Below are 12,613 nucleotides of genomic sequence, written 5' to 3'. Positions count from 1 at the left end.
GTAATTTACTGTAAATTTATGATAACTAACCCAACTATAAATGTACAAACATTTGTGAATAAAGTACTACTTTAGTATTTCAGTTTCAGATTCCTTAAAGCAGTAGCTTTTGTTACACCTATAATTTCTGTTGGGCTTTCCCCAGTTTTGTGGTTGCTCTCTGCTTCGTAGAGTGAACCAAATTCTGGTTTTTGCCTCAGTAGGCGAAGAAAGGGTATGGCTTCCCCAGCCTCGAAAACCAGGCTGGGGGAGCGACTAGTAGGAAGGCAGAAAAGGCTCTCCCTGGCTCTCCAGAAAAGAGCGTTTCATTACATTCAGCACTTGATTTTTTCATAAGAATCTGGGTGCATTTGTTTTTGTTGCATGTGATAATATTGTAAACTTATAAGACATACCTATTGATCAAACATCTTAAGTGCAAAATTTAGTTTCAGTGACTAATTTAAATTTTATTTAACATGCAGCAGCAGAACAGAGGACGTAAACCAAAAAGCTTCCCAAGAGTACATTGAAAGCATTGACAATCATCACAAGGTGGAGGAGTAATGTCTTGTGATCTTTAATCTATGTTCACATTACCATACTTGTAATGCACTATACGTACATACAGGCTATCAAGCTACTGGCTCAATTGAAATCTTTCTCGAGCGATTTATTCAGGTTTTTTCAACACGCATTATGAAATTTTGTTTCCACCTGTGCTTTAGTTTGATCTATGTAAAAACCATTAGAAAGTGCAAATGATAAGTTTTACATTCACATTTATTTATTTATACAATGTACGTATATGCTGTACTACACTAATTTTGAAGCCGAGGCCTCATAGATGTCTCTCGACTCGGGAGTCATTTGGACCACCAGGACAATTTCCAGCCCGTTCTCATAATCAAAGGCCAAAGTCCATTCCATGCACCCGCCAAACCTTGTTTATGAATGAATAACAGTTTACACACACTCAATTGATGACGTCCCAAAACTTCTGGAATAAGTGCTTCGGTGACAACTTTTGTTCGAACTACAATGCTGTCAGTGCTTCACCCATGAACTACAAATAATCGCCAACAGAACATAAACACTTAACCTAACCAATGCCTAAATATGCACAATATGCTAATATATAACAATATTAATTAATATTTGAGAAAATCCCTATTTTGAATGAACAGCATGTTAATATTTATGAATGCGTCTTTGGGGTTGACCGCTGGATGGAATGGACTTGATTTGAGGATGGGTTGCAATTTTACTACACTAGGCTCCCATGAGCTACTCTCAAAGCCTAATAAGGATTAGAAAGTATTGAGGCCATGTGATGGGGTCACACCCACATTCCCTAGACATTTCAGGCACACACACACTACCAATCTTATGGTACAGCCTCAATATTTCCTACTAAGGATCTTTGCAAGTGGTGGTGTCTGAGATAATAGGTGGGCAAGGGAAACAATGGTGAGTAACTTAAGTGGCCTCAGAGGGACCAGCCCACTTTGACACACAACAGGGAGCAGTTACCTTGAACACCTTCTCCACCCCTAAAGTGTTAAATTATCAACACATGGAACACTAATTAGTGCTCTGTAATTACCATTACCAATTAAACTAACTAGTGTCAACTGACAAAACTGTATTAGTAACTAGGGTCGAAGAGAGTTACCATCTTGCTGTTTGTATAGTGACCCGCCATAACTATCTTGAGCTCTCCAGAGACCAGCAAGGTTGTTTTTGGCTACTTTTTCCCAATGAGTGTTGTATCAGGACAATGATTTATCTCCTTTTATAGGTTTTCTTCGCTGTGTGTTTAACTTGATATATTTTTGTTCCATTGGCTATAGCTATTCACTACAGCTTTGTTTCATAGTTAAATTCCCTGGCACTGTTTGACAAATATCAACGGCCCCAGAGATAATTTTTCTGAAGTTTCATGGAGTTGCTTTTGTATGGATTAGTTCATGTTGAATTCTTCCCTGGCTTTGATTGTGCCTAAAAAAATTGTTCCAGGGCTGCCTCCTGCCACTGAGTTTTTTTTTACCAAGACACTGATTTGGAGCTGTGTTCATTCTGGCTGGCTGTGAATTTAAAAGATGCACCAAGGTTTTACTGTATCTGATAGCCATTCTTACCACCTCCATCTTCTTTATCCTCCTTTGATCATGATCAAGGTGGCAGCTTCTGCAGTTGAAGACCTCTTGTCATTCTACCCTGCCATTCATCACTCTCTCCTGTGGTAGTATTGTATTGGTATCACTGGATATTTTCATATCTTTCATTTTCTGTTCCTCACCCCATGGTTCATAGCTCCTTGTTCCTAGATATGTCTGTCCCGGCTTCCCTGACAAATGGTTAAGTTGAATTAGCTGCAGGTTTACCCCCCAGGCTCATGACTTCATAGTGCACCATTCTCACTGCTTTCCTGCTGTGTCCTACTCTGATGTTAGAACCCATGGATTCTGGAGATTGGATTAGACTTTGACAGCTTAGTACCTTCCAAATTAAATTCATCCATGTCATTAATAACTGAATTGGTGGAATGCTTGGGTAGGTCAATAACTTGGTGCTGCATTCATCTGCAGCTTGTGTCAGCATTACTCTGTCTCTAGCTTGTATTATTGCCCTATCTATTTTGTTCCTAATTTTATCTTTCAGTGAACATGGAGAGCTGGCTCACTGTAAAAAGGTGCATTATATCTGAAATAGGGTATTGAGCCTATTGAAACCCTGCTTTCTTAGCAGTTCATCAGATATTCTTGTTCCCATTGATTTTACCCCCATTTTCCCTAGCTTGCCTGTGTGGGCTTAGCTTAAAGTGTGGAGGTAGCTCCCTGTGAAGCTGTTTACTATTGGGGTGCTATGTGCTATCTGTCGTAGCAGACTGATAACTCGATGTTGGCTTGAGTAAGACTCTGCATTGTCACCATTACTCACCTTTTATCCCTAATAAGACAATTTGCAAAAGATCCTTACCAGGCTTTGCAGAGAAAGTGACAAAAGCCTAATGCAGTGACAGTGTTCTGGTGACAGAGTTGGCACGTGGAGCATGTAACCACCTGCTCTGAAAGTAGTGTTTTGCTGTTTACAATACTGTACTTCATTTTCATTTTTGCTTTTCATTTAAACATTCAAAGTAGTGTTTTATTTAGAAAATCTATATTGTAACTAAAAAGAATTACAGTACTGTATTATTTAGCAAATAATTTTTAAATACTGGACAGTACTTGTACAGTCTTTTGATATTTAGTGGAAAGTTTCATAGTGCAGAACTATACTGTATGTTGAGCCCTAAAACACTTGCACATGTTTAGATTGTTTGTGATTGGTGAGCACTCTGTAGCAGCATGTAGGAAAACCTTGTTACAAACATGGAATAACCTCTTAACGTGCTATTAGAAAAATCTACGTAAGTAATTTCCCTAAGTGCAGATATTTTTCTTTGATGTGGTAATATGTTATAGTATTCCTGATTCTTGAAAATGATTGTCCATTCTCTTTGATTATTAGGTGTCACCAGTGATCTTGTTCTATAATTTATTTGTTGTAAATTTCCATATTGTTCCGTAAGAATGCCTTGTTGTAGTGGCATGAAACCTACAACATTAATACTGTATAGAATCATTAGACTATTTTTTTAAATATTGGAAAGTGTTGCCCAAAATTCTGTATTTGTCATGGTGCCTTACCAAGAGTTTGACCTGGAAAAGGTGCCTCATTGTATGTTGATTCTTTTCCCTTTGTGTATAACTAGATTCCTACCTGTAATTCATAGTACAGTGGCACCTCAACTTACGATAATTTCAAGTTAAGATATAAATTTGATTGGAAAATGCGACTCGACTTACGATAGTGTCGTTGACTAACGATATTTGTTGATACACGTTTGGGTCGACCTAGTGCATGGTTCCTGGTCGCGTGGGCCGACCTGCCTCAGTTTACTAGGGCCGCCCGCTTAGTGACGATCACGCTTATAAGAAATTCAATTTTTTTTGTGATTTTTTGCTTTTTGAACATAAAACTGATTATTATATATCACGCCATGGGACCCAAGAAAGTCAGTGGTAAGTAAGGTTCAACATATGAAAACACATGTGAGGATGACCATAGAAGCAGTACAGAATATCCCTTCCAGAAAAATTAAGAAAATGTGTGCAGCTTGGGAGGAACTGTAAACTTTTGCTGAAACGACTTGCTCAAATCAAGCTGCAGTAGGCTGTTGCCTTAACCTTTTTAATGACACACTTATGTTTCACTACAGACAAATGTTGAAACAAAGGGAAAAAGAAGTGTCGCTAGACAAATTTTTAGTGAGACAAACAAACAGTGAACCACAACCAGGTCCTAGTGGTATGCAGGCAAAATGTACGTGTGTGTATCCCAGAAAAATCATCACTGCCTGATGTTATAATGGAAGGGGGACTCCCCTTCCAAACAGTAACAACACTCCTCCTCCCCCATCCTCACCATCTTCCATACGCCAACAAGAATCACCAGTAAAGGTAAGTAATAACTTGTACATACTTTTGTAGTGAAGATTTGGGTGAATTAGGTATAAAATTTACTTTGAAGGTAATTTTTTGGAGTCGGGAACGGATTAATTCATTTCCCTTTATTTCTTATGGGAAAATCATTTCGACTTACGATACGTCTCTGGGAACAGATTACCATCGTAAATCGAGGCTCGTTGTATTTGATATTACCCACACACACAACTCTCGCCATTCACCCCCCCCCTACACACACACAGCTGATGATGCTAAGCTACTAAGGAAGATACTTTGACCATTGTCATGCCCTTCAAGATGACATGGACAAAATAAATGTATGGAGCAACACTTAGCAGATTTAATTCAATGTGAATAAATGCCAAGTTATGGAATGTAGAATAGGAAAAAATAGGCCACAGAGAACCTCAAATTATGTGAAATGGCTTTCAAGAACTCAGACAAGGAAAGAGACCAAGGGGTGATCTTGGATAATAAACTGTCATTAGAGGACCACATGAAGGATATTGTCAGAGGTGCCTTTGCTGGGCTTTCCAACTTCAGAATTGCTTTGAAATACCTGGATAGTAAAATATTGAAGAAAGGAAGAACAATGGCTGATAGGAAGAGGAAGTGTGTTGGTAACGCACCAGTGCTAAGGAAGCCGCAACCCATTATCTTAAGAGATGTAGCTAGCAAATATCAAGGGCTCTGAGAGGGGTGAAAAACAAATACAGATTGCAACCACTCAACCATTGGAACTATCTAAATGACAAAACAAACAATTTCAAGAATGTGAAGTGTTTTATACATCTGAAATAAACAACAATAAGGAAAAGATTTAATTTAATTTCTGATATAAAGACCTTAAGGGACTTCACAAATGAAGACCTTAAGGAGTTGGATCAGCAGAGACTGAAGATGAAGCTGTTTGTTTTGCTGGACTGAGACACCCCAGTAAAACAATACACTCAAGAAAATGGCAAGAGGTATTTAAGCTGATTAGCAATGTTTGATAAACATGATGATGATGCAGAGATATTTAAACATCTAAAAAATTGTGTTAAATGGTCATACAGCGTATAAGCATATTTACGTGGAAAAGAAGCATATTTACATGTAAAGTGCAAAGTACCTTGAGAATGTTTTTCCCCAAAAAGACTAGCCCAGCAATCACCTCTCAAAGAGGCGTTAATCAATAGTCTATGATCGTCAAGAAAAAGGTTGACCCAAAACCTTCACGTTCTACAGCAGCTAGTGACTGATGATGACCCACAGGTGTTTGCCACCCATCAAACACAGCCAACCTCCGCTGCCAGCGCATACCCGCGTATCACTACCTTCTGCTGCTGCCTCCTCCAGGAACTCTTCACTCCTCAAAAAGAGCAAACATTGACAAGCAGGACAACTCCATCATTCAAGGTAAATAATGTTATACTTTATCATATTGTATGTCTCAAAAGTATTGGTTTTGTGATGGTTTTTGGTGATCCAGGAACTCATCTTCCAATTTATAGTATTAAGCCTGTGGGAAATCTTGTTCTGAACAAATACTTAATGAACACATTTTCAGAACATAACCTGTTTGTGGTAGAGGGGAACTGCCGGTATTAAAAAATAAATGTATGCTCCATTTAACATGAGTAAAGCAGTACTACACTACACATCAAGTATTGTGATCAACAATACTACAATAACTACTAAGGTATTATGATGGTAGGGTGTCAGTGGAGACCATTCATGCATAGAGAATTATTGACTTTCTGAACTTGATACAGAAAATTGGCGTGCGTGTGTGTGTGTGGGGGGGGGGGGCGGTTCCAGGTCTAACCAGGTATTATTTATCTGTTGCTTTATTGCATATTGTAGTACAGCTCTTTGTATTTTTTATATCCCTGTACAGCTGTTTGTATAGGCTCTTGTATTAATATATTTGCAGCTTTTCATCGTACATTTAATGTTTCTTAATTAAAGCTTTTACTTTACTCAATAATATTTATGTGATGGAAAGTTTTAAAATCAAATCTTTCCAAAGGTTTTGAGTATCATTTCATGTCCTTATATTCTTTGTCGAGTGCCTTAAGAGAGGCTACAGACAGACAAGTCCCTGGTTCAGGAGTTTTTCAGGCACAAACGATAAAGGGGCAGACTGATGTATTTGAGAGTGATGACAAGAGATCCCCAGCTTGAACATACATTATTAACACTCTTCCCACTTACATTATTTAGGGAGGCACCAGTCCAGAGAAAACTGGTGAACAACATAATGGATAAACAAGGACTACCACACTCCAGCAGTCGTCCACAGCAGCAAGCCACCACTTCATAATAAGAAGTGTACAGTGCTGTTCATGCATCAACACACCCCAGCAGTTGTAAATGTAGTTCTTCTCATGAATTGACATACAGTATAGGGTTTAACTTGTACAATCTTTGTGCCTACTCAAAGATTGCTGCCTGAGCTCACCACCATAGTACATTCATTGTGAAATGCTTTGTCATCTCCCTCAGTGCACCTATCAGTATTTACTGAATACCTTGTATCTATATCTGTATTTGAGAGACGACGTCAGTCCCTGCAGACTGGCATGAGGCAAGTGTTCTGTTCAGAACCCCGGTTCTCAAGGGACTTCACCTAAGGATTTTTACCCAATTGCTCTGACAAGTTACATCTGCAAACTTTTTGAATGTATGGTTAATGTACATCTAATGTGGTTCTTAGAACACTATTGCTACCTCTTCCCCTCTCAATTTGGCTTTAACAAGTTTCACACGATTGATACATTTGTAGACTTGGAGGTCTACATTTGTACTACATTTGCTGCAAAGACATCTGTAGTTGCTATTCATTTTTGACCTGGAAAAGGCCTGGAAGAGACCTGGAGATATAATATTTTATCCCAACTACATTTTTTTGGCTTTCGTGGGGATCTCCTCTTCCTTAAAAGCTCTCTCTTGTCGTTTATTTGAAGTGAGACTTGGTACCACTTTGACTTTTTTTTTCAACAATAAAGGTGTTTCCCAAGGCAGTATTCTGAGCATTATCCTTTTCCTAGTTGCCTTTAATGATCTTCCTTTCTTACCTTTGGTAGTTTCTTGGGCCTTTGTGATGAGGATCTCACTCTCCGCTGTTGTGTGATCGACTCCCCGTGCTTCCAACACCAGCTCCATCTCCAACTTGCGAGTGATGCTGTGTCATCCTGGGCCACCAATCTTGGCTTAAAAGTTAACAACAACAAAGACTTGAGCTAAGACTTTTTCAGAAGTGGGTTGTTCTTTGGCCCCTAGTTTCTGCTAAACTTTTGGAGGCGACACTCGTATGTCTTGGTCACCCCCATATATTTCATTTCAGAGTTGATGCTTTAAGACCATTACCTTATTTAGAGTGTTGTCCTATACTTCCTGGGAAGCTGATAGATGCACACTCCCCTATTTGCACTTCTCTCTCTCATGCTGTCAAAACTCGATTATGGCTGCTCTGCCTGCTCCTTTGTCGTCTTGATGCTTGGTACCATAATGGGTATGGTACCATGTGCCTCGGCACTGGTGCATTCCCTACCCAGAGCTTGTATATTGAAACCATCATCCTGTCTTTACAGGATCATTGTGACTGTTAGTGCCATCACGGCCTTGCATGGTTTCTGCAACGCTCCCACTCTCACTTATGCTGTGCTTTGACTGATATCCCCTCATGTGGGGCCCCATTCCGTTTTTCTGTATAGATGCTTCACTTTCAAGATTCCCAATCGGTTCATGTTAGCAATCTCACTCCTCATCTTGTTCCATCCTTCCCAACCATGAGGGTTCCACTTGCAAAGATTTCAAAGACCTGGACCCACGTGGTAGGGGCTTATACCTCTCCTACCGTTACGAAATGCCCTTTCTTTGATCATGTCTTCGCATTCATGCTCCATTGCCTTATTCTCAGGTGGGTCTAAATATGCCAATGATGTTGGCTACTGCACTGTCTTTCCTGTCCAAACCTGTGTGTGCCACCTACCCGTGGAGATTAGCAGCTTTACAATGGAACTTTATACAATTTTGTATGCTCAATGTCAACATTCCTTTGTCATTGTGGTCATCTTTTGCCCTCATGACTGGAGTCATTTAACCCCTTACATCCTGTGGAGGTTAAAATCCAATATTGGCCTTTTCTTATCTCTTAGAAGGTTTGACAGTTGAGTTTTGTTGGGTTCCCAGCCATATTGAGATTACTCTAAATGAACATGCAGACACAGTTGCTAAGAAGGCTATCTGCACTTGTCCACTTTGCCAAAAAACGTATTCCTTGTTCAGATTTCTACCCATTCTTTCATTCCTCTCACACACACTGCTGGCAGGGTCATTGTCTGGTATTGGAGGCAACAAACTGTTCACTCTTAAAGGTAACCTACCTCCTTGGTCTTCCTCATACCAGGCATAATACAGTGGGAAATGGCTTTGGCTAGCTTAAGTATTGGCCATACACGCACGTATTGGAATGCTGCCGTGCTCTTTATTGTCCGAACTGCATTGTCTCACTTAGTCGTTCACCTTGTAGAATGTCCAGATTTTTAGCACAGCTATATATCGTGCTTTCCTAATATACCTGGAGGTCATTCGTTCATCAATAAAATCCTTGGTGAACCAAATATGTTTGATATCGCTCACCTTATGTGCTCTTATTCTTGTATTGGCATTGTGATATTTTGTGCCTTTTGAATATCCAGTGACAGTACTGCATAGTCTTCCTGGATTGGTGCCATTTGATTGTTATTCAGCACTTTCTTCATTCCTAATTACCCACAAATGGCATGTACGTGCAGACTTGTATTCACCTCTTGAAATGTAGGATATTTTTGTCACATTTTAACGTTTGATTACCATTCTTACATAGGCTTCCCAATTTGCCTTCTTTTGATAATTTTTTACCTTTGAATACTATATTCAGCAGAGAAAACTACCAAAAATGTATACAGTATATATTTTTTTATATAAAATTAGATATACTACTGTACCTACAGTACTGGGTATACACGTAAAAAAATTACAAAAATAATGTACTAAACTACCTGTACAGTGTACATTAATTTTGGCCTGAACTGCATCTAAAGGCAGAATGGATGAGTGATAACAAAAATCCTTAAAAGTATATTTATTAGTACAGTATTGTATAAACAAAAAAAAAATGCCTAGATCAAAATAAAGCTACATAAAAAAAAAGGGATCAGTCCTTCCTTTAACGCTGAGAGAAGACCCCAAGTTTTGGATGGTACTTGAAAGGGAATGCTCTGTCTGGGCCTCTGCAAAATAAATAAAAAAAAATTTAACCATTTTTTTAACTAAAATTAGCACTATTGAATATTAGATATGAACACTGTTCATATCTAATATAAAGCTATAATAATATAGTAATATAAAGCTCGGTGTTTGACCCTCCCCCAAGGTCAAAACTAATCGGAATAACTTTTCATATTGCAAACATTAGGGTTTGAGAAATGACTGGAGTCATTATTTTGCTTCAGAAGATATTTATGCCCATTTGGTTTGGGACATGAAACAAAGTTCATTACATTTCCTAGTTTTATGGGGGCAGGAGGAAAAAAAGTGAAAAATACAGTATATTGAAAGGTAACATTAATATAAAACCATCCATTTGTTACATCTTGCGCATCAACACAATCCAACAGTCATCTACTGCAGCACTCTAACCCCTCATAACATTCAGGGCAGTTACACAAGTACTTATAAACCTGTACATCTTTGCACAGTCTTTGGCGGCTTTGTCTGCATTTATTATATAGGTTATGAGCATCGAAACTTCCCAATTAAATGTCGTTACTGTTATAATCAGCCTCTTAGTGCTTTGGAGCTCATACACTGTTTAATAAATGTAAGCAGTGTATGAGCTCCAAAGCACTAAGAAACTATTTATAACAATAACGACATTTGATCGGGAAGTTTCAATGCTCGCAACCTATATAATAAATGCAGACAAAGCCGCCAAAGACTGAGCAAAGATGTACAGGTTCATAGGTACTTGTGTAACGGCTTGATGAATCTTGACCCAGGCCTGGCCATTCAATGATTTTATGAAATTGTAAATTTAAGTACACTGTTGTATATGACAAATATAATAGTTTTAAATTTTTTCCACATTTGTGCCCCCCCCCCAAAATAAAAACAAAAACAAAAAAAAGTAAATTCCTGGAACACCACCACATACATTGTGGTTACTGGTATTTGTCAAAAGTATGCGTTGCTCTGCTCGGGATGGTGAATAAATTATGCCAAAAAATAAATCTGGTCTTGTGTATGAAAGGTTGTGTACCTGGCACATACTTCTGTTTACAATGTCATAGTGTGCACTACTTCCCTGGAGCCACACAGCTGTGATGCTTAGTTGGCCCTGGGCATTCATAGTGAGCAGTTGTGTTTCCTGCTTCGCTCTGGCACCTTGCCATGTTTTATTGCAGTTATGAGTAGTTGTGGTATGACGTTGCTCTTTTGACACCCACAAAATAAAGAAACCATTGCTCAGATCAATGCTTTAACCCTTAAACTGCGCAACGCGCCAGCAGGCTCACGTCTGGTTTGCGCAACGCGCCTCCGGGTATTTGTATTTTTCACGTTCCATTCAAAACTCCCGCGGCTACATGGGGTTCACATCAGCTTCCTCAGGGCTCTTGTAAACAGACGCCATCTTTAAAAAAAATCGTGGTCCACATTCCTGGGTGTGGGAGCCTCAGTAGTGTGTGAGCAACCAAGGCTGGCGCTCGCAGCATGAGCGCACAGCACTGCTGTTCAGCATGTGACCACAGCATCGCCTAATAATGTCAAAATATATATATAACTTGTATTATTTAGCTATGATAGTGTTATATTAGAGCCTGAGTGTGATAATGACTGGGTACAATGTTCAAATATCAGTGATTCAATGCTGTTCACGATGTTCACAGCGCTAGCCACAGCACCACAGCATTATTTCGTTCATCTAGGAATCTTCGAATGATTTCTTAGGTTCCTTTTCAGCTCTTATTGGCCCATATGCGGCAGCTGCTATTGGCCCATACGGGGCAGCTGCTATTGGCCCATACGGGGCAGCTGCTATTGGCCCATACGGGGCAGCTGCTATTGGCCCATACGGGGCAGCTGCTATTGGCCCATACGGGGCAGCTGCTACTGGCCCATACGGGGCAGCTGCTACTGGCCCATACGGGGCAGCTGCTACTGGCCCATATGGGGCAGCTGCTATTGGCCCATACGAGGCAGCTGCTATTGGCCCATACGGGCAGCTGCTATTGGCCCATACGGGCAGCTGCTATTGGCCCATACGAGGCAGCTGCTATTGGCCCATACGAGGCAGCTGCTATTGGCCCATACGAGGCAGCTGCTATTGGCCCATACGGGGCAGCTGCTATTGGCCCATACGGGGCAGCTGCTATTGGCCCATACGGGGCAGCTGCTATTGGCCCATACGAAGCAGTTGCTACGCGATGTTCTGAATGTGTTGATGGTAAATGTATATAGTGTGTGACAGTGTATAGTGAGTACATATGTTGTAAATATACATAAATGAACATGAAATATTGGTGTGAATAACTGTATGATGGGAGGGGCAAAGTCGGCGAATACAATGTTGGAGAAGTTAGGGAGGGCTGGCTGGGTGTGGCAGCTCTCACTCGCGGTGCTCTGAACGTGTTGATGGTGAATGTATTTAGTGTGTGACAGTGTATAGTGTGTAAATAGATTGTATATATACACAAATTAGCATGATACATAGTAATTATGTGCTGCATATGTGTACACAAGTTTCATGCACGTAACACAGTGTCTACGGACAGTACGGATGTTGTACTGCGATATTATAGTGTACGTGTTCATTATACATTAGATTGGCACATAAAAACAATGAAAATGTATTTGTAAAGGTGCGCAAAAAATGAACGAAAATATATTCGCGGCAACTCGCGCGCCCCGCCCCGAGCGCCCCACCGCCCCCGAGAGCTTATGGCACAGGCGCACGGGGAATGATGACGTCACGCCCCAACTTCCGGACCCCATAGCAGCCAAAGTAAGTACAATTTCGATTTTTTTTTACATACACATACTGAGGGAAGGGTTTTTGACACTAAAAAGAAAAAATAATTTTTTCCAGAGAA

At 40.0% G+C, this 12,613-nt stretch overlaps 2 protein-coding genes across 3 annotated transcripts in view; one reads left to right on the top strand and one right to left on the bottom strand.

Annotated features, from left to right (window-relative positions):
- Window positions 1-6,816, top strand: part of LOC123766925 (sulfhydryl oxidase 2) — a 32,045-nt gene extending 25,229 nt beyond the window's left edge. Inside the window, exon 7 of one of the 2 annotated variants that reach the window (XM_069307448.1) lies at window positions 6,702-6,816. In XM_069307448.1, coding sequence (XP_069163549.1) covers window positions 6,702-6,801 — 100 coding nt within the window. In that variant the 3' untranslated portion in view covers window positions 6,802-6,816. Of the gene's footprint in view, window positions 1-464; window positions 677-6,701 lie in introns of those variants that run through there. The other variant, XM_069307450.1, reaches the window with a different exon arrangement.
- A 2,775-nt stretch (window positions 6,817-9,591) lies between these two features.
- The window catches only part of thoc5 (THO complex 5), a 30,961-nt gene continuing 27,939 nt past the window's right edge, over window positions 9,592-12,613 (bottom strand). Inside the window, exon 15 of the mRNA XM_069307447.1 lies at window positions 9,592-9,754. Within this exon, the coding sequence (XP_069163548.1) occupies window positions 9,691-9,754 (64 nt within the window). The 3' untranslated portion in view covers window positions 9,592-9,690. The remainder of the gene's footprint in view (window positions 9,755-12,613) is intronic.

This window comes from Procambarus clarkii, chromosome 60 (assembly GCF_040958095.1).
Source record: "Procambarus clarkii isolate CNS0578487 chromosome 60, FALCON_Pclarkii_2.0, whole genome shotgun sequence".
Classification (NCBI taxonomy): domain Eukaryota; kingdom Metazoa; phylum Arthropoda; class Malacostraca; order Decapoda; family Cambaridae; genus Procambarus; species Procambarus clarkii.
The sequence above is the reverse complement of the archived record's forward strand: the minus strand, read 5'-3'. Positions and strand labels throughout refer to the sequence as shown.